The sequence below is a fragment of the Schistocerca serialis genome, chromosome 3 (assembly GCF_023864345.2).
Source record: "Schistocerca serialis cubense isolate TAMUIC-IGC-003099 chromosome 3, iqSchSeri2.2, whole genome shotgun sequence".
Taxonomy (NCBI): domain Eukaryota; kingdom Metazoa; phylum Arthropoda; class Insecta; order Orthoptera; family Acrididae; genus Schistocerca; species Schistocerca serialis.
The window spans coordinates 673,605,507-673,628,812 of NC_064640.1; the positions used below are offsets into that span (position 1 = coordinate 673,605,507).

General features: G+C 39.0%; 1 protein-coding gene across 6 annotated transcripts in view; it reads left to right on the forward strand.

Annotated features, from left to right (window-relative positions):
* Positions 1-4,192: 4,192 nt before the first annotated feature.
* LOC126470547 (uncharacterized) overlaps positions 4,193-23,306 on the forward strand; it is a 192,654-nt gene continuing 173,540 nt past the window's right edge. For 4 of the 6 annotated variants that reach the window (XM_050098483.1, XM_050098480.1, XM_050098484.1 and 1 more), the window contains exon 1: positions 4,193-4,491. Coding sequence is in view for 3 of the 6 variants with exons in the window: in XM_050098480.1 (XP_049954437.1) it covers positions 4,423-4,491 (69 nt within the window). In the remaining 3 variants the exon portion in view is untranslated. Of the gene's footprint in view, positions 4,492-22,372; positions 22,532-22,867; positions 23,015-23,306 lie in introns of all 6 variants that reach the window. The other 2 variants (XM_050098482.1, XM_050098481.1) reach the window with 2 other exon arrangements.

Genomic DNA, 23,306 nt, shown 5'->3' on the forward strand with positions numbered 1-23,306 from the left:
GATTGTGTGAATACACTTTAATTGGCTTAACAGTTCTCAGACAAAGAAATCCGTTTTGTTTTCATTCGATATGAGAGTTGTACATGCAGAGAAAACAGCAAGATCATGAAACATAAACATGGGTCACGTGGAGACTATCTCCGATTATGGTTCAGTCTGAGACTGCTCTAGGCACTCGCAAATTTGGCATCTTGAGAGCGCCAGAAAAAATTTACCGTATGGATTCTGACTGCTTGCTACTCAATGTTCAAAGAGCTGACAGACATACACCAAGTAACGGGAAACGGGGAAGACACTGATCAAACGCGACTTCAGCTGTTCACATGCGCATGAGCCCCCTGACAGCTTCTCGAACGAACTTCCGCATGAGACTCCAAACAAAAAACGCACTTCTTGATAAAGTACATAAAAGTAAAAGGTGCGGTTGCAGTGCAGCAGAATAACTGTAAAATATCATTTAGGATAGTCTGAGTGCACAATGCAAACGTTAACTTCTATGTCCATTAAAATTTGTCTATACAATTTGTGAGATGTGTGGGTAGTTGCGAATATGGACAACCATCACCTGTGTAATGGAATGATGACAATGAAAATTCATTCTGGATGGGGACTCGAATCTGGATTTCCCCGCTTAGCGCGAGCAGGCGCCGCACCAGTAAGCTATCCGTGCACAACTAATGGTTAGACTCAAACTTAGAAATCTCATCCACCACTTGCCTACCGCCTGCATCGTACCTTCGTTATGCATATTCTCGTAAAGAGAGACATTTTAATTGAATGTCGGAGGATAAATACAATATTGCAGTGCCTTTGTTGTTCAGAAGTACGATGCAAAGTTCCTTCGGTACATGCGTGCTGAACAAGACAGGTCTCAGACTTCTCCCTTAATTTCCCATGACTTTTTCTAAACTTTTTTAAAATGTCCCGTTTATTTCAAACGCTTTTCGGAAATCAAGAAATACTACAGCTACCTGATTGCCTTCATCCAAAGCTTTCGGTATGTCACACGAGAAAGTGCTACATGGGTTTCATATGATCATTGTTTTCGGAGTCCATGCTGATTGGGGTGGAAGAGGTTATTCTGTCCAAGATGTCTCATTACGTTTGAGCCATGGTTTCAGCTCAGAATGGTCTAAGTTTCTACAAGAAATTGATTTCAAGGGTATTGTACAAAACTAAAACCATGTGTACAAATGCAATGGTTCGAGGAAACGCTGCATTTTAATTATAAGTAGGCCTACTCACACTTTCTTTTATTGTGGAAATCAATGTGTTGTTTTCGGAAAATGACCTATTGCCTCCCAGCATGTAACATCTACCGAAACAAGTAGCGAAGAGAAACAGCATAAATGTCACCGAAGGTTATTAATTTAGTCGGGATAAGTGTTGGGCTCCACATATATGTTGCAACGCATGTTCAGTTATACTGCGAGAATGGCTGAAAAAGAAGAAACGATCTAAGCGCGTCTTCAAAGTTGTACCGAAAAAAGCATCATGTGGTCTGACCCTTACAACGACTATTCGTATGTCTCTTGAACTAGTAGCGCACATTAATTTCAGGCTGTGTATATGTGATAACAATTTCGAGTTCACGAAAAAAGTGTTCGAACTTTTTTATTGTGTCAGTTACGTAATTACTAAAATTAAATCGCACAAATAACAGAGAACAACGGTGAAAATGTTTTTGGCTTAAAAATAGTACATTTACACGTATTTCCATCTGCTGAATTCAAAAATCACCAGGAAAAATGACAGATTAGCTCTTGTTTTGAAAATAAAGTGACATTTTATTTTTTAGAATGAAGATTTTAAATTTGTGGGAATTTTTTTTTTTTGGGGGGGGGGGGGGGGAGTTGACACTCCTGTCAAATAACAAAACACAAATGCTCTTCAGCTGCTTGTTAAGTCATGAACATAGATATAGTTGCTGTAACTGTGAATTACATGCAGTTTCTACTCAATTTAGTGCAAAATTTCTGATTTGCGAGTGCTTTTTTAGTGTAAAATTTGTAAAAATGCCACGAAAATGTGTAAATATGGTGAAGAACTTCTGTTATATTTGTGCTGAAATAACATTTTCCTCACAGAAACGCAATCTGACGCCTCTCGTAAAGACTGCCTGTCAGTATTATTTAGGTATGAAAGTAGGAGACCAGGATAAGTCTTGGGCTCCACATATATGTTGCAACGCATGTTCAGTTATACTGCGAGAATGGCTGAAAAAGAAGAAACGATCTATGGCTTTCGCTGCGCCTATGATTTGGCGGGAGGCTACAAACCATACAAAAAAATTGTTCAAATGGCTCTGAGCACTATGGGACTCAACTTCTGAGGTCATTAGTCCCCTAGAACTTAGAACTAGTTAAACCTAACTAACCTAAGGACATCACACACATCCATGCCCGATGCAGGATTCGAACCTGCGACCATAGCGGTCTCGCGGTTCCAGACTGCAGCGCCTAGAACCGCACGGCCACTTCGGCCGGCCAAACCATACAGATGACTGCTTTTTCTGCCTGACTCCACCTATAAAGACAGGATTCTCTATGAAGAAAAGAAGAACAGTTCAGTACCCGAATCTTCCATCTGCTATTCGAGCCATTCCACATTCGGATAGTTTACCAATTCCTACTCCACCCGAAAATAGTGTGTTTGAAATCGAAAGTGAAGACAGTGTGAAACAAGAAGAACCACACATCCCATGACCCTGATTTTGAGGGAAAAGATGATAAACCGCACAGACTGAGTGTAGCGGAATGGAGTGATCTTAGTAGAGACCTTGGCCTGTCAAAGGAGAATGCACAAGTTCTTGGGTCTCGACTATAGCAAAGGAATCTTCTCCAAAGTAATGTGAGAATTTCACAGTACAGAAAACGTCACATGGAACTGCTTCCCTTGTTTGAGAAGAAAAATAATCTTGTTGTTTGCTTCGACATTAATGGCTTGATGAAATCTTTGAACTTGAACCATGATCCAACTGAATGGAGGATATTCATAGACTCCTCCAAGCTTAGTTTGAAAGCTGTGTTACTTCACAACAGGAACCTTCTTTCATCTATTCCTGTTGGTCATGAAATGGAAACTCTGTGGTGATCTAAAAGTCATTGCCATACTCTTAGGATTGCAACTGGGCTACACAAAGCATTGCTGCTTCTTATGTGTGTGGGACAGTAGAGATAGGAAATTGCATTATATTAAAGAAGACTGGCCTGCAAGAAATCTTCACCCTAGCGAGAAAAATGTCGTTGCCAAGCCTCTTGTGGACCCAGAAGACGTTCTTCTTCCACCCCTACATATCAAGCTGGGTTTGATGAAAAACTTTGTCAAAGCTATGAATCGAGATGGAAGGGCCTTTAAGTACATAAGAGAGAAATTTTCGAAATCAAATGATGCAAAAGTTAAGGAAGGCATTTTTGTCGGACCACAAATAAGAGAACTTGTAAAGGATCCTGCATTTGACCAAGTTTAGGTGGGGAAAGAAAAGGAAGCTTGGGAAGCCTTCAAGAGTGTTGTTCATGGGGTTTTAGACAACAAAAGAGATGACAACTACAAGCATTTGGTGACAGAGCTCCTGCAAAAATACCATAACCTTGGATGCAACATGTCCCTTAAGATCCATTTTCCCCGCTCCCACCTAGACTTTTTCCTCCTACTTGTGGAGCTGTTAGTGATGATCATGGTGAGAGATTCTATCAGGACATTTCTGTTATGGAACAAAGATATCAGGGACGTTGGAATGAAGTAATGCGTGCAGATTACTGTAGGTCTTTGTGTAGGGATTCTGCAGAACTCCATTACAAGAGGCAAGCTAAAAGGCGACGAAGCCAACAGGCCTCCACATGATTCTTTTCAGACACGACCATCTGCGAAGTATTTTTCAGCAATTTAGAACTCTTAGCATGTAATTACCAGTTTAAAAAATCAAATGCACTTTCATTGTTGTTATCATGTATGTAATTAAAATGTATCCTTTTCTCTCAATCTGTTAATATGTAATACTTCCGCCTTATGTATATCATAGAAACTAGAGCTAATAAAAATTATTCATTAGTAGGAATTGCCTCACGAAGTGCTCGAAACATTCAAAAATTATTTTTTTGTTGCCCAGTGTAAGAAGGGTATGGTATGTGCCTTCGATATAGATTTCTCTATGGTCGAGGAAATTTGCAGTTATATCTCTGGAAAATTTGGCGCCATGTAGAAACTGAGCGTTTGTAAATATTATTGTTATCGAGAATGTGTCAGTGGAAGAAAATTAGTGTACTGTTTGTGTATTGTGAATGTCAGTCCGTATAATGGATTCTATGGAGTCTGTTGTGATGTAAATCCTGAATAGTTGTATTGCCTTGCAGTAACGAGGAATTTGACAAAATTCATAACCTTCGGTGACATTTGCGCTGTAGCTCCTCACTACATGTTTCGATGGATGCAATGTGCGAGGAAATAGACGCTCTTATTTCCGAAAACAACGCATTGGTTTCTCAAACAAAAGTAAGTGTAACTACGTGACATGAAATTTCAGTATTTCATCGAAATTTTGCTTTTTTTCATATAGTTTTAATTTTGGACAGCAGCTTGATTTTTTTATTTCCTTGTGGGGTTGGGCTAGCTGTGCATTTTTATGGGAATAATGGATCCTAAGAGTTATCCTATAGAAATGAAAGGCCACTCATATTTGCAATTCATGTAACATAAAAGTCATCTGTCAGACATATGAATAGTAATCCGTTTGAAGACTATACCGTATCTTATTCGGGTATCATTGTGAGAAGTTTTCCAGTTGAGTTATATCCCCGTATTCTGAACGTCTCTATATTCAGTCCCAGATTCAAGTATTAAGGAGTGAATTATTTACTGATATGCAAATTGAAGCTCTATGTTAATACTATTTATAAATTTGTAGTAATCATACCTGCAAAAAAATACATCTGTATTTTGCAGTTATGTCTTTGTTGAGGTGATATAGAAAACTACATTTATTTTACCATTGCTATTGCGTTATTTGCTCCTGTCTTTGTTTTGCTGCTGAAGGGTGTGAAAGGGCTTCTTCCATTTCCTGTTGTAGATGAGGAGTGAAGAAATTGTTATTTATCTAGTGTTATATCTTTGTAATATATCAGATATCATGTGTTAATAATATCAACCGGACTGAATGTATTTGTACTCAGCGAATTTTCAATCTGTTACTATACGAAATAGACCTAGGCCTACATGATTGCTGGGAATACTGGTTACATCAAGTTTCAGATTTTTAAATTTCGTGTTCCATTTCACTTCCTGCTCAATTCTTGCCTAATCCTATCATACGTTGTATACATTTGTATGTGTATATATTATTTCTGTAATGTATGTGACATGTCCTATACAGTTGTGCCAAATGGTCAAGGGAAGAATAAATCAGTTAAATGTACTAGTCAGGTGGATAGATAAGATATAACTGGAGGATTTGCTCTTGTTCTTGGGTTAGTACTGACAACCCAGAAAGACGTATCGCAGTTTCTGTTTGAAATACACTCTGTTCACTCATCCTAGCCACATTGTGTGTCTCTCTTTCCAATATAGAATTAAACATATGAAAAATTGAATGAGACACGCTGCATGTATGAGGTTATGTGACAGGTACAGGTTTCCATGCAGCCACTCCTGTTAATAGACAGATGTACAGGTTTCCATGCAACCACTCCTGTTAATAGCAGCATAAGAAATTGTTTTATTAGATCTCGTAAGCAATTGGTAGCTGGGTGGTACGCAGTTAAGAAATGCCAATAAGTCTGTTGCTGCCATACACAAATTTCCATCACAAAACAAAGAAACTGATCAATATGAAATGTGTCACTTGATTTTCATAATCATGAAAAGGCTTCGTTTAGATTTTCCTTGTATTATGGTCTTCACCCATACACATTTATGTTTCTACTGCCTGTTGTGCACTTCTATCAACCCACTTTCCATTATGTAAACATTTCTGTTTTTGCTTATCTCCTAAAAGCTAGTGAAGAACTATCTTGGTCCATCCACTGCCAATTCTTCTAGCTGTGTGTCCTACCAGTCTCCATTTACTTTCATTACAATCATAACTACATCATCCATTTCACACTCTATCCTGATCTATCTGTGTGTTTTTGTATCTCACTTAGTAATTCCCACCATGCATCTCCATTGCTCATTGAGTAACACCTAATTTTTATAACAGGTCAGATGATGCTAACACTTCATTGTTAATGTATATCATACTGTTTTCCTTTTGAGATGTTGGTTATGCATTATTGTAGTGACTTCTTTTTATAACTGATTATTGGGTCTACTGCCGACCTTGCTTGTAAGTTTCTTTATTTGTTGCTATAATTTCTGTGCACTAGAGGCAAATGACACATCATCAGCAAAACAGAGATGTCTCAGGTGTATTCTATTTACACACATTCCTTCTCTCAGCCAGTTTAAGGATCTGAAAGCTTCCTCTTTGGGTGCTGCAAACAGTTTTGGTAATATGGAATCTCCTTACCTGACTCGTGTTTCAATTATTAATTTCCCACTAACCTGATGAAGTCTAGTGGAAGCTGTATCATTGACATATGTATTCTTCAGTATGTTAACATAAATTGAATTGGTATTTTGTTTCTAAAAATGTTGTTGAACTACGATCAAAAGCTGTTTCACAATCTGAGTCCAAAGATTAGTATTTCATTGTCATTGTCCTTTTCCATAATTTTGTTGTTGACTAGCAAATAATCCATTGAGTTATATCCACTTTGGTAGCCAGCGTGTCACTTTGATTGACTAAAATCCTTCCCCCACCCCCTTCCTATGAAATTGATGATGATTTTAGTGAATATATTATTGTATATGTGTTAGCGACACTGCCCTTCCTGCGAACATTGCATCTCTTTACAATGCATGGTTCTTTTGGAGGTGAAATGCCTTTTCCTTTGTCTGATGTTTGAACTGACTTTCCCAGTCAGTTATAGAGGGTACCACAGTTTAACACAGACTCTGAAGTGTGATGCAGTATGGCATTTTCCAAACTAGCAAATCTTCGACAGAGGCGAATGAAGTTATAAGTGACAGAAAAAAAATTGTAAGACAGATGGAGTATTGAATTCTGCCAACATTTGTATTTGTATTCTAGTCCTTGCACATTGATAGATGCCGCCCGAAGTGGCCGTGCGGTTAAAGGCACTGCAGTCTGGAACCGCAAGACCGCTACGGTCGCAGGTTCGAATCCTGCCTTGGGCATGGATGTTTGTGATGTCCTTAGGTTAGTTAGGTTTAACTAATTCTAAGTTCTAGGGGACTAATGACCTCAGAAGTTGAGTCCCATAGTGCTCAGAGCCATTTGAACATTGATAGATCAAAAAATTACGAGTCGGAGGCTAATATGTATTAGTTTTTTCTCTATGTTATGAAATATGATGATTATAAGATTGTTCCAGTTTTGAGGAATTGCTGATCACTGCAGATATCTTTAAATAATTTTGCAAGGTACTACGCTTCCAATTTGAATCATTTGTGTTCAAATGGCTTCATACATGTCATACCTCTGGAATGTCATATGTGTCATTGCTGTCAGTACATGTTTCTGATTCATCTCTTGATCTGCACAAACGATGAAAGAAGTCTTTGAATATTTTTACAATATCGTTTCTCTTGTCACTTACTATCTAGCATCTTAACAATGACATAGTGCCCACCCAACGTAAGTTTCTTCACACACTTATTGTTTTCTGTTGTTTGTTTTATCGTATCATTGTCTTCTCACATTGTACATACATGCATTAATCCTTGTTCCATAGATCATGAATACGACATTTTGTAATGATGTGGAACGTGTCACTTTAACATAAGTTTTCTTTACACAAATTAATTAATTAATTAATTTTTTTACAGTGACTACTTCTTATCTAAGAATTCATCTATTGAGCAGAAGGAGTTGTCATTCAGAAATTCTTTTAATTTGCTTTTAAATGTTGGTTGGCTGTCTGTCAGACTTTTAATACTATTTGGCAAATGACCAAAGATTTTTGTGGCAGTATAATTCACCCCTTTCTGTGCCAAAGTGAGATTTAATCCAGACTAAAGAAGGTCATCCTTTATTCTAGTGTTGTAGCTAGAAAGGGGTAAATTATACTGCCACAAAATCTTTGGTCATTTGCCAAATAGTATTAAAAGTCTGACAGATAGCCAACCAACATTTAAAAGCAAATTAAAAGAATTTCTGGATCACAACTCCTTCTGCTCAATAGATGAATTCTTAGATAAAAACTAGTAACTGTAAAAAAATTAATTAATTAATTATTTTGTGTAAAGAAAACTTATGTCAAAGTTACATGTTCGACATCATTAAAAAATGTCATACTCATGATCTATGGAACAAGGATTAATGTGTGTGTTTGTATGTACGATCTAAATATAGATAAATTTAAATTAATGCAGATGAACAGGAAAAAGAACCCCGTAATGTTTGTAGACTCTGTTAGTAGTGTAGCGCTTGACACAGTCAAAATGATTAAATAGTTGGGCATAACATTGCAGAGCGATATGAAGTGGGACAAGCATGTAATGGCAGTTGTGGGGAAGGCAGTTAGTCGTCTTCGGTTCATTGGTAGAATTTTGGGAAGATGTGGTTCATCTGTAAAGGAGACCGCTTATAAAACACTAATACGACCTATTCTTGAGTACTGCTCGAGCGTTTCGGATCCCTATCAGGTCGGATTGAGGGAGGACATAGAAGCAATTCAGAGGTGGGCTGCTAGATTTGTTACTGGTAGGTTTGATCATCGTGCGAGTGTTACAGAAATGCTTCAGGAACTCAGGTGGGAGTCTCCGGAGAAAAGGAGGTGTTCTTTTCGTGAATCGCTACTGAGGAAATTTAGAGAGCCAGCATTTGAGGCTGACTGCAGTACAATTTTACTGCCACCAACTTATATTTCACGGAAAGACCACAAAGATAAGATAAGGGAGATTAGGGCTCGTACAGAGGCATTTAGGCAGTACTTTTTCCCTCGTTCTGTTTGGAAGTGGAACAGGGAGAGAAGATGCTAGTTGTGGTACGAGGTACCCTCCGCCACGCACTGTATGGTGGATTGCGAAGTATGTATGTAGATGTATATGTAGATACGCACTTCACTGTTGTTTTTAAATTGAGGTGGGTTATTAATGACAAATTTCATAAGCAAATATATGTATTGCGAAGGTGCTGTGAATGTCCTGAGTTCCTTAAATAAATGCCTGCAAGGTCATCTTGGGTGGGCTGCTCCAGCTATTATTCTGATTATACGCTTTTGTGCAATGAATACCTTCTCTCTTAATGATGAATTGCCCCAAAATATGTTCCCATATGAAAGCAGTGAATGAAAATAGGCATAGTAGGCTAATTTACTGATATGTTTATCAACAAAATTTGCAATAACCCTAATAGCTTAAGTAGCTGAATCTAACCGTTTCAGCAGATCATCAATTGTGTGTTTCTTCCAATTAAGTTTCTCATCAGTTTCATATCAAAGACCTTTCTGAATAGTTTTGTTTACTTCAGCATAATTTTTCATCTTCCTGTTATTGTTTGATTTGATCTCTCACATTGTTGTCATTCTGTTGCTTTCTCTCTACCTGCAAAATATTTTTATTAGCTGAAATGTTTGCTACTTCTTTACAACTTGCAACCGTACTGTCACATTTCAGCCTGCCCGCAGCTTGTGGTCTAGTGGCTAGCATTGCTGCCTCCGGATCGCAGGGTACTGGGTTCGATTCCTTTCTGGGTTGGGGATTTTCTCTACCCAAGCACTGGGTGTTTGTGTTGTCCTCATCATTTGTGACAGTGGCTAGATTGGACTGTGAAAAAAAAATGGACTGTGTAAAAATTGGGACTTTGTACGGGCACTGATGACCACGCAGTTGAGTGCCCTACAAACCAAACATCATCATCATCATCACATTTCAGCCAAACATAGATTTTGGGCTACACTACAGGTCATTATGTCAGCACATGCAAGATTTGTTGTTCATGTGCATTGGCTTTTCCAACTCACAACCAAACTGTCACCTTACAATGTATTTTAGGACTTGGCCTACGCTGCAGAACTGTCTGCCACCACAACATTTGTACCAAAGATTAATACAAATTAAAATGAAATATTTTCAGTGTTCTGCTCTCTTGCTATTTGCACACATGTGATGTCACATGCCCCATCATCATAACGTTATGGGACAAAGTCAGTGTTCGGTATTGGTAGGTTCTGTTGCCTTTTGTGTACATATCTTTGTCAAATACGTATTCATTTCATCTGTGTCTGGTTAATTATGTATGTCTCTTCGGCATTAAATAAAATTTTGTCACCTGTGTTTCTCATTTACTGCCTGTCACACTGCCCCAGATATGTATCTGTTTTCAGTTTTCATACCTTACTTCTCTGTAAGCACTTGAAAATCAAGAATGATACATTTTTTATGACTAGCAAAATGTAACCGATTTGATCTTTAATGCCATCTGGTCTTTGTGAATTTAATTTTTTCCCCTTATCTTTTTTTTTTTTTTCTATTAGAATAATTTGTCGAGGTCAGACATGTTGTTCTCAGCAAAGTCACTCAAGAATCATTTATTATTTTTTGTCTTGCTTCACCATTAAAATTCTCCAGTATCATCTCGTAGTGGGATTTGCCGTTATTTATCAGGGAATGATTCTGTATAGAGATCTTATACCTCCTCTTCAGAAAGCGAGCACATTAATACATATATTTGAATGATTTCTGTGGAATATCTTTGGTTTACTTATAAAAAAAGTCTTACTACGAAGTCTGTGTTACCTTAATAACTGCGCTTCCAGTCTTTGGGTCATGTATTTCTGAGATTTATTCTCCATCTCGTGTAACAATCTGGGACACTTTTTTAAGTGCTGTTTATAGAGGTTAGCTGGGTATCCAAGGCTCAGTTTTAGTGGAAGTTTCTTTCCTGTCATGGGACCGAAATGGCTCATGATTCTTTAAACTAAAAAACTTCCATTGGTTCAAACAGATTGTTGGTTGATGTTTAACATTCATCCAAAAGAGATGGATGGGCGAGTTCTGTACAGAGCAATTAGTGTCTGTCAGTAAAATTATAAACAATAAAAGGTAAATCTCTACCAGAAGGGGGGTAATACTCACTGCCTCTATGGAATTTGATAAACCATATGTACCTCCTGAGTCATGCCAAACGGCAAACGCCTTAGAGAGCTTAGTCTTGGTTGGCTGGGTACAAGTCTGGAGAACCACAGTTTACTGAGCTGGGCTCTTGTAAACACCGTAAGGTCTGGGTATGGTTCAGTGACCAATGTCAGTGGAACATTGTACGTAACAGGCAAAAATATATATAGAACAATTCAGAATCAAGGTGTGCTGCACACTGATTTAATGAGTGGCTGTTGAGGTGAAACAATCATTAGTGGGCAACCTGTAGCACTTGTAATGTCCTCTTGCGACCAGATTAATTTACACAGTGAATTTAACAGTTGTATTGGTGCAGAATACAACAAAGTTACGTCGGCCATCTGTGAGAGAATACGGGATGGCAAACCCTACCGTACTTGACAATGTACTGTTATACATAACTCACTGTTACAATAGATGCCAGTTTACAAGGCTGCATAGCACTATGTTAGTACTGATCTACCTGCCAGTACTGCATCTTTGCCAGTCAGTCACATTGCTTCAACCTGTACAAATCACCTGAGCTGACCTCTAGTACAGTTATCCACATACTGCACTCCAACATGTGAATTTGCATAATGAATCTTGAGTATGACTACCAACAAATAGTTCTGATAGAGAACTGAACTATATTGTGGAGGCCCAGTGTCCTCAAATTAAAGTGTTTGTACATTCGTCATTACATCAAAGCAAGTTCAGAGATGGCACCTAGCAGAATTGACGTAGCTCGCTCAGACATCATGACTTGCATAAGGGTTTATGTTTTATAAATGCCACAATACAGCTAGTCTTTGTTGAAAAGATACCATTAATGCTCTTTGCCATGTGAGACTTCTCACAACTTGCCATGATAGTTAGGACAGCTGCAATTAAGTAATCTGATATTCTCCAAGTCAGCCAGAGCGTCATCAGCAATGATAATACCACAACAATTGAGTGATCAACATCTTGCCACAGTATGCCATGCTCATGTACCTTCACACACAGCAGTACTGCATCATACACACCATAAACATTGTTCACAAAGTATTCACATCTAAGGCTCAGCACTTTGCACGCTTTATTTCCTACAGTCATGTCTGTTCATTTTCTCACACACGTCATCACTTTGACCACTGGGAATAATTGGGAAAGTAGTCTTTCCTTCATCTTGAGGACCACCATACTCGTGGGATACAGGACAACAATGGCAATCAGTGCATTGAGGTGATGTCATTGACTCCTCCCACTCTCTCCGTGCTGTTGTCTGCTTGTTGGCTCTTGTTCCCAACTTGTTGGCAGTACAATATCTAAATCAGTTTTTCCATGGTGTCAGATCACCACCTACCATCTTAACCTATCACCAAGTTCAGTAGTCGTGACCCAGATTCCTTGTTTAAACTATTCTGTAATTTGTGCCGTAATGCTCACTTTCCTTCACATCAGGTAAACACTGGAAACTTTTCTATGTATCATTCATATTATTTACATGGACAGAATTGTACAATTTGTTGCCATGAACTTCATTATTTAATGTTTGTAATGATTGCTCTCCTAACTACTGTATGTTGCATGTTTTGGAGAGTGTGACATTTCTCCACCTTACCTTTGTGTACATGCATCGGTATATTGTATGATATTGTATGTTAGTCTAACCAATTCTTAGGTCAGCGCTCATGGCTGCTCAGTCTTTGTTAACACATAGGCCTTCTGTAACCTTGACAATTTACTCCACTTAACTTGTATGTTTTTCACTAGTGGCATCTCCGTCCAGCTCGCACAGATACTTAATCTAATATTGGCTGGCCTGTTGCCAACCTCAGCTTCTGTTACCTACTCACTTCACATTATATACAAGTTCTTTATCACATAGCTTCAGCACTTTCAAGCACTAAATTCAAAATCATTACAGTACATACACCTCATCAACACTTCTACTTTAGCATTAGCACATTTCTTACCTCATTACAACACCATCAACCATTTAATTTTAAACCATATTCCCAAAGTTATTCACTCACTCACTCCTTCAGTTTATGCCGCCCAAATACTGGTTTAACTACACTCATAGTTTTGTATCTCAGAATTTTGGCAACTGTTTGTTGCTTACAGCTTACATGTCAATCTTTACACCTACAGCTTGACTCATATCACCCCTGTTTCGTATTTCCCCCGAATGTCAAGATAGATTACCAAGTGGGAAGCTCCTTGCACTTTTAAGAGCAAAATGCAGAAAATAGATCACAGAAGAGCCTAGAACGAGAAAGGAAGAATGGCTCTAGCTAGCTGAGGTATGCACAGTTGCAAGGCTGTGAAGTCTCAAAGTGTGAGAGCCCCCCCTACCCTTTTCCATTGGAACCACATATTGCCCACTGTGCTCCATTCTTTCTCTGATAACCTTTTCACTGTGATAAGCCCTTACATACGTCTCCTGCTGCTCTCTGAACTCTCAAGCTATACAACTTAATATTTTGAGTATATTTTTTGTAATTACTTTTGGCCTTTCTCTTACATTCACAGGTTCCCTTATCTGACTCCTTTTCTGTAAGGATGGTACCACTGAAATCTTACCTCCACTCTACATTTTCATAGAGCACAGTTCAGAATTTACCTTAGAGTAATATACATTTAGAAAATCGACGCCAACCATTTGGTTTACCCTGAGTTTAGGAATTATTAGAAGTGTGTGTGCTCCATTGTCATTTTCACAGATAATGTCACTTCATGATGAATAACTTTGGATATCTTTCCAGTAGCCCGAAAAATTTTCACATTAGCGACTTTCCACAATGCCATATTTTTCTTTGGTGGACCTGCAGATACTCTACCGCAATGACTAAAATCTCGGAACCGATATCTACTAATAATTTACTTTTCAAACTACCTATACTTACTGCAGTAGGATCTACATTGGCAGCAAGGGGAACTGGCAGGCCATTAACTATGGCCATCTGATCAAAATCTGGGCTGCTTAGGGCAGGCTTTTGTTTTACTCTTCCTACTGGCCAACATGGGAATTCGCTAAGCAGTCTGCCATGAAGCAACAGTTCACGCATGTAGTGGGCCTCCACCTACCCAGTCTGCAGATGTAAAAGCTCAATTTCCTCATTATCTAACCTTTCCTTGAACCCAAACTTAAAGATAAATTCGCTTTCTCCATTTGTCACTTCTGTGCTTTCTATTTTTGCTGCTGATACGAATTCACATGTTTGTTCTGTGCTCATGTTTTTGTTGCAGCGAGTTTGGATATGTGCTTTTGAACACCATAGATCCCACATTTGCTGACTCAATGAAGGTTTATTGCTTCCTGTTTCCAGTCCCAGTGGCATTTGATTTTGAAATACCCTCACAATTCCAAACACATTGCCACCTCCAGATGTGTGGATTACGTTGGAGTCTTCTGCATGCTGCCTGTTTTTGGTTGATTTTAATTCTAGTTCTGCTCTTTGTATAAGGTGAATAGAAATTGGGAAGCGATTGCTAAAGTGGAAGTCGTGTACCACTTTCCACTGTAAAGAGTCTGTAAGAACATGAATGCAAGCTTTCATGTCAATGGCATAGAAAGACCCCATGTTGCTGTGCAAAAATTTACCATTGCCCCCATGTTCAGCAGGCATCTAAATTTAGATAAATGCTAGAGTGGATGGTCAACTTCTGCATGGTGTAGACTCAACAATCCAGAAATCTTGTAAGTCACTTCCAGAAGATGTTGTTCCACTCTTCATAACCCAACCCAATTGGACACTGCTATACAGGAGTCATTCCAAAAAATTCAGCATTTATTGTCAATGTTTCTGGACACTGAAAAGGCAAGTGACACTGTAGGGAGACACAATATCATCTGTTAATTACATAAATGGGGATTTTGTGTTCGTCTCCTCATTGTTCTATTACCCTTCCTTGCCGAACATCATCTTAGATTCAGAGTCAGGAATGCTCTTTCCAACAGATTGTCTCTAGTTAACTGTATTTCTCAGGGAAGAATTTATTCGTGACTTCAGTCACAGTTACAATCAGGAGCATATCATCTGTTGTGAGTTTTATGAGAATTGCTCATTGTTTTTGAGTGCCTGCTTCATTTTCTGCTTCTGTTGTAATCTGACATATTCTTCCCATCAATTACATACCATTGACACTTATGAGACAAGAAGTATGGTCTGCTAGAACAGGTTTTAATTTTTTTCATGAGAAAACTGTGTGTGTTGATTTTAATTGTGATTGTTCTCTTTTTGCTTCCCCTGAACTAATACTGTGGGATGCTGTTTTTACTTCCTCTGAACTAAGTGTGTGGGATGCTGTTTTACATTTTAATGACATGGTAATGTTTGTGGGACTCATATTTGATAGAGAATTGACTTGGCTGCCGCATCTCACAGAATTAAAAATAAGAGCCCTTTAAGCACTGGACATCATGAAATGCTCAAATAGGAGGAACTGTGCTGCAAGATAGATCCTACTTGCAACATTTAACATATATAGGAGTGTCTCTAATAAACATACAGAGGCAGGGTTGGAGCAAAGCACCACCCTGGTTGTTAATGAAGCCCAGGATAATTTTAGATATGACAGTCTGCAACAAACTGCTCACTCCAGACTGTTTTTAGGAATAATTTTTTTTTTTTTTACCATTTTAACTGAGCACCATAATTCGACACAGTATATACAGATGGCTTCAAAATTGGGAGACTACTAGTTACTCAATTGTTTCTCCTGCCTGTGTCTTCAGAGTTTGCCTGCCCAGAGAGTTTACTGTATTTGACACTAAACTCTGTGTGATTCGTAAAACTGTGGCTGAGATGAAACATGATCATGGTTTGAAATTCCTGATCTGCTCATATTCTCTTAGTATCCTGTAGACCACCCAGCATATTTGTCCAGCAGATAAAGCCAACAAGGATTCTCTTCTCCAGCTACAAAGATGGGGAAGTGAGGTATCATTCTACTGAGTACCAGGACATTTGGGAATTCATGGGAGTGAGTTAGCCGATACAACAGCCAGGGAGATGTGCCCTTCTAAATGTAATCCACTGCCCTATCTCACTGCGTGCTTTGATGTCGTGTCTGAGAAGGCTCATAATGTGTCTCTGGAAGGGAGAGCAGCTGGGCATGATGGGTAACACATTGAGATCAATAGAAAGGACTGTAAGGCTGTGGCGCACCTCCTTCTGATTAGTTACAACTGATGAGATCTGCTTAACACGTCGTTGAATAGGACACAGCCCCCTTTTGCATGGCTTCCTCATCAGATGTGAAGAACCATGGATATTGTAGTGCCGGTGTTATTCTGATGATGATGATGATGCACTGTGGTGACCACAGTCGTTACTGAACACATCAGGTGAATTCGCAATTGCAAAGAATAACTACCATCAGCTGTAGAATGGAATGATGACAATGAAAATTTGTGCCAGACCGGGACTTGAACCTGGATTTCCCGCTTATCGCAAGCGGTCACCTTACCATTTGGCTACCTGTGCGTGACTCATGGCCAAACCCAAATGTCCCTATGTTGTCAACCATACGTCTACGATCTGTACTCAAATATCCTTTATGTGTATTCCCGTACAGATCAGACATTGTGCTTGAAAGTCGCACACCTTGGTATCGGCAGATAAATACGATATTGTAGTGCCAGTGTTATTCTGGTGACGACGCACTGCGGCGACCACAGCTATTACTAAACACATCAGATGAATTCGCAATTGTGAATAGTGACTACCATCAACTGTAGAATGGAATGAAGGCAATGAAAATTTGGTATACAGGACATAAAATACCGTCTCAGGCCTGCGATCATTTTTATGTTAATAATTGGCAACCAGTGCTGTACAATCACAATAAAGTCATGAGATGTTCAACTGACTCTTTTATTAGAACACGTTACGCATTTCGGGATTACACCCATCTTCAGACATCTGTTACAAAATAGTACAAAACATAAGTGAACAGCACACTCAACACGTCTCAACGTTACAGAAAATGAGATCAGGTCATATGAGTTACATACCACAAACTTCAACTTCTTCCTAACCAACCAGGCGTACAGCCTTGACAACTCAAAGGAAGTGTCGAATAACATATGACTGCGACACAAGCAGTCTTCAAGCAGAGTATATACTGATGCTAAAAAAGTCAACTAGCAGCGAAGCATCCTCGGTAGGGGGCGCTGCATGGTCATGTGCTCCATGTAATTTAATAATAATATACTTAGCATATAACATCTAACAGGGTGTAATTATGACTGTTGTTGTAGTCTTCAGTCCTGAGACTGGTTTGATGCAGCTCTCCATGCTACTCTATCCTGTGCAAGCTCCTTCATCTCCCAGTACGTACTGCAGCCTCCATCCTTCTGAATCTGCTTAGTGTATTCATGTCTTGGTCTCCCTCTACGATTTTTACCCTCCGCGCTGCCCTCCAATACTAAATTGGTGATCCCTTGATGCCTCAGAACATGTCCTACCAACCGATCCCTTCTTCTAGTCAAGTTGTGCCACAAACTCCTCTTCTCCCCAATCTTATTCAATACCTCCTCATTAGTTATGTGATCTACCCATCTAATCTTCAGCATTCTTCTGTAGCACCACATTTCGAAAGCTTCTATTCTCTTCTTGTCCAAATTATTTATCATCCATGTTTCACTTCCATACATGGCTACACTCCATACAAATACTTTCAGAAACGACTTCCTGACACTTAAATCTATACTCGATGTTAACAAATTTCTCTTCTTCAGAAACGCTTTCCTTGCCGTTGCCAGTCAACATTTTATAGCCTCTCTACTTCGACCATCATCAGTTATTTTCCTCCCCAAATAGCAAAACTCCTTTACTACTTTGAGTGTCTCATTTCCTAATCTAATTCCCTTAGCATCACCCAAGTTAACTCGACTACATTCCATTATCCTCGATTTGCTTTTGTTGATGTTCATCTTATATCCTCCCTTCAAGACACCGTCCATCCCGTTCAACTGCTCTTCCAAGTCCTTTGCTGTCTCTGACAGAATTACAATGTCATCGGCGAACCTTAAAATTTTTATTTCTTCTCCATGGATTTTAATACCTACTCCGAATTTTTCTTTTGTTTCCTTTACTGCTTGCTCAATATACAGATTGAATAACATCGGGGAGAGGCTACAACCACTGCTTCCCTTTCATGTCCCTCGACTCTTATAACTGCCATCTGGTTTCTGCACAAATTGTAAATAGCCTTTCGCTCCCTGTGTTTTACCCCTGCCACCTACAGAATTTGAAAGAGTATTCCAGTCAACATTGTCAAAAGCTTTCTCCAAGTCTACAAATGCTACAAACGTAGGTTTGCCTATTCTTAATCTATTTCCTAAGATAAGTTGTTGGGTCAGTATTGCCTCACGTGTTCCAACATTTCTACGGAATCCAAACTGATCTTCCCCGAGGTCGGCTTCTACCAGTTTTTCCATTCATCTGTAAAGAATTCGCGTTAGTATTTTGCAGCTGTGACTTATTAAACTGATAGTTCGGTAATTTTCACATCTGTCAACACCTGTTTTCTTTGGGAATGGAATTATTATATTCTTCGTGAAGTCTGAGGGTATTTCACCTGTCTCATACATTTTGCTCACCAGATGGTAGAGTTTTGTCAGGACTGGCTCTCCCAAGGCTGTCAGTAGTTCTAATGGAATGTTGTCTACTCCCGGGGCCTTCTTTTGACTTAGGTCTTTCAGTGCTCTATCAAACTCTTCACGCAGTATCATATCTCCCATTTCATCTTCATCTACATCCTCTTCCATTTACATAATATTGTCCTCAAGTACATTGCCCTTGTATAGACCCTCTATATACTCCTTCCACCTTTCTGTTTTCCCTTCTTTGCCTAGAACTGGGTTTCCAACTGAGCTCTTGATATTCATGCAAGTGGTTCTCTTTTCTCCAAAGGTCTCTTTAATTTTCCTGTAGGCAGTATCTATCTTAACCCTAGTGAGGTACGCCTCTACATCCTTACATTTATCCTCTAGCCATCCCTGCTTAGCCATTTTGCACTTCCTGTCGATCTCATTTTTGAGACGTTTGTATTCCTTTATGCCTGCTTCATGTACTGCATTTTTGTATTTTCTCCTTTCATCAATTAAATTCAGTATTTCTTCTGTCACCCAAGGATTTCTACTAGCCCTCGTCTTTTTACCTACTTGATCCTCTGCTGCCTTCACTACTTTATCCCTCAAAGCTACCCATTCTTCTTCTATTGTATTTCTTTCCCCCATTCCTGTCAATTGTTCCCTTATGTCCTCCCTGAAACTCTGTACAACCTCTGGTTTAGTTAGTTTATCCAGGTCCCATCTCCATAAATTTCCACCTTTCTGCAGTTTCTTCAGTTTTAATCTACAGTTCATAACCAATAGATTGTGGTCAGAGTCCACATCTGCCCCTGGAAATGTCTTACGATTTAAAACCTGGTTCCTAAATCTCTGTCTTACCATTATATAATCTATCTGAAACCTATCAGTTATGACTAGCAATCAGAATAGAATTTCCTATACGTTAACACTAAAATATTTTTTAAAAATTCCAAAACTTTTTACATTGCCATACTGTGCCTATAGCCAGTAGTGGCACTAAACACAACTCAAACCATGTGTCAGTATAAAATAAATAATAGGGATGGGAGTTCCTTCATGATTAAATCTTTCAACCTATCAAATCTCTAAAAGAATAACACCAAATTAAATATAACCAACATTATCCATCATAAACTAAAACCTGTGATCAGCTCGCGTACGCAAACATCTTAGGTGCTATCTGTTAAAGCCAACAACAACCACATCGGCAGCAGCCATCCGCCTATCAAATTACAGCCAAGTGATATTCATGGGACATGATTGCCCAAACAAAGACTTTAATATTGAGAGGAAGAGCATTTCATAAAATCCCAAAACACTCTCGTCATACATTCCTTATATAAACTAGTGGCACGACAATTGTCCGAGTCCTACCTATGCTATCGGGATACTGGAGAGCTCTAGATTTTTTAAAAAACAAAAAACAAAACATTAAAAGTGCTAGAACTTTAAAGTCTAATATCAATCAAATAAACCATTGTGTCACCAGGGAACACCCAAAGGGTACAGTGGTGAACAAATCTGTATGTGCCAACCTATCTACCCATCTAACTTTCCCCGTGTGATGTTAAACTAGCCAACCGTTCAGCAAAAAACCTAGCCTATCATAAAGGTACGTGCACAGCAGCAGTAACACACACTGCAAATCTCACTAAGAGGCAACTCGAAATATGAGAGGGGTTAACCAAATGAGTGTTCTGCAAACACATTCCACCGTGTTTCATCCTCTTCACATTTAATTGTATCTACAGCTTCACGACAATTATTTTAAAATTAGTTGCTGTCCTCTGAATGTTATCTGTGAAAAGCACAAATTGATGCTGCATATCTATGCAAAATTTTGTTTAAGGGAGAAGCATTGTTTATATACTATGAGCAAGTCAGTCTTTGCAGTATGCACTAATCATCAGTCAAAAATCTGCACTGCCTCAACGAAGTGAATAATAACAACACTCTTTGTCTATCAACATTTGGTGCTGGATTTCCAGACCTGCATGATTGGTCCCTGTATGATTAATGGGGATCTAAATACACTCAGGTATCGTGATTTCCTAAAATATGCTGCTCTTGCAGTTATTAGGAGGCATCCTACTGGACATAAGCCAGTCATTGTGGTACCAACATCACAGATGTCTCCCCCATTCCACACGTGTAATGACAGACTCTCTTAAGAGAACATTTTGAGAGCATTGGAATGGTCATTCAAGAAACTCAAAACAGTTTGCAAACTCACCGAATTTAACACTTCTATACTTTTACCTGCGGTGAAAATTAAAACAAGAATGTTAGGAAACACTGACTACTTCTGAAGGCATGAAATGCCTTATGCTCCCGTTAACTCTATGTAATTCAATGTGCAGTATTGTTTCTCTAGAATCATTTTATAGCATGTAGGAATGCTCAGTGTCAACACTTTGAGTACCTGGTATGGTGTCTGTGATAATAAATACACAAACTGTACCTGAGTTCTGTGCTTGCTTACATTTGGTATAATGGGACAGTCATTTGTGGAACCTCTTCTCCTAGCAGTATGACAGTAGTTTGCAGCACTGTTATCATGATACTACTTGATCATATTCCGTACATGTTATTTCACTGAAGTCCTCTCAAAAACTTCTTTCAAATGTCACAAAAAAACAGCATATAGTTCCATTTAGAAAGTAAAGTGTGTGTCGTAATTTGGCAACTATAAATGATAAAAATTAGTTGCAAACATCAGTAAATTCACCATATTGTCCACTGTAGCTTATCAAAAACAGCACATTTCTATATTTGTTCCTTCTGGATATATTTGAGGTCGCCTGTCTTAGCTGTCTCACCCTGTATTGTCTTCTTTCTCCTATGTCTAGTGATGGCATTGAATGTCCTACAAATCCTGATTACTCCCTCTGTATAATGCTTTTCTGAGTGTACCTCTAAATCAATGAATCGAGATTACACCTTTATGTTGCCCCTAGCACACATTTCTCTGGTGTGCTGTACCGAGTTCATGATGCAGCTGTTAACAAATGGTACAGACCCGAATGCTTTACCAGTGGCACACTGCATGGAATAAAACCCTGCGGAGGAGTGTCCACATTGACAAAACTGCAGCACTAAGATCATTAAGGTCATGACTCCCTGCTGTTGACCAGTTTGTCAAAGGAAGTGTTAAGATCAGAATTTAATCATATTATTAAGAGTTGACTGATGTAGGATTCTCTCTCTCTCTCTCTCTCTCTCTCTCTCTCTCTCTGTGTGTGTGTGTGTGTGTGTGTGTGTGTGTGTGTGTGTGTGTGTCAGAGACTTACTTTATAAACCACCTCTCTCCCAGTCCTCCTTTATACTGATGGAGGCGAGTCCTCCATGGAGCAAGCCAGATGCTCTTCGCAATAGTGTGGGGAGTGTCCCTACCATGCACCAACTGCAGCTGCCAGACACGTGCCCAGGTATGATGTGCTGATCTTGCCCAAGATCCAGAACCAGCACAGTGGCATGGAGAATAAGATAAGATAGTGATGCAGTGGCTGAGACGACATGAGCTAATATTGTCTTCTTGTATCATTGCCTCCACTGACAAGATGATGGTATCTCTGTGCTAATAAATATAATACATTGTGGCGTGAGATATGACTTAATTTTCAGTCTGTATTGAGAAAACATTTCCAAAGATGAAACACAGTGCCATGGATGTTGCTGCTGCAGGCAGATGACCTCAATACGAGGTCACCGAGATTGCACCCATTGGAATGGAAGAACGGCAGCCTATGACACCCACCACTCTGCTTGCAGCAACACATCAAGGTTAGTACAAAAATAAAGTTATATGTGGCCCATTTCCGTGTGTGTGCATGTTTTTTTTAAATACCTGGGCTTGATCAAGTTGCTCATGTGACCTCCAAGGACTTGACAGATGCTTGACTTCCATAAATGATATTTCACATAAGAGTGTTTTATACATGCATATGGTGCTTACGACATGTGGTTTTTCTAGGAGACCTAGATATAATAATAATTAAGGATAGGTACACAAATTGCTACACACGAATGGGCTCCTATCACAAGTATGTACTTTATATTTCTCAGTATTAATTCACACTTGCATGCATTACTTATGAGATGTTCTTTTCTCTGTTCTAGGTGCTGTTGATGCCACACGCACTCACAGGGAGATCAATGCTTATGCCAAGTTAGATCAAATATTGGAATCTATTAATCTGAATAAGGATGATGATGTGAGGCCTGAATAGACCACTCACACAGATGGGGATGTTACTACCAAGCTGGGTAAAATATTGAAAGCCATTACTCCAAATGATGCCACCCCTGTTCACATTGAGATCGATATTTATGCAAAGATGGATAAATATTAAAATCCAATTTTCTGATTATCATTCTGAATGGTGGAAATCCCTATGTGACTAACCAATGCCAATGATTTTCCATCTAAGTACCAGGAATTATTATCATTATTATTATTGATGCCCGCATATGTCTCTTACACACATACATGATACTTATCAGCATCACTTCTTCCTCTTTAGGAATACTGGAACCATTGGAAGGTGGGCCTGTGCCA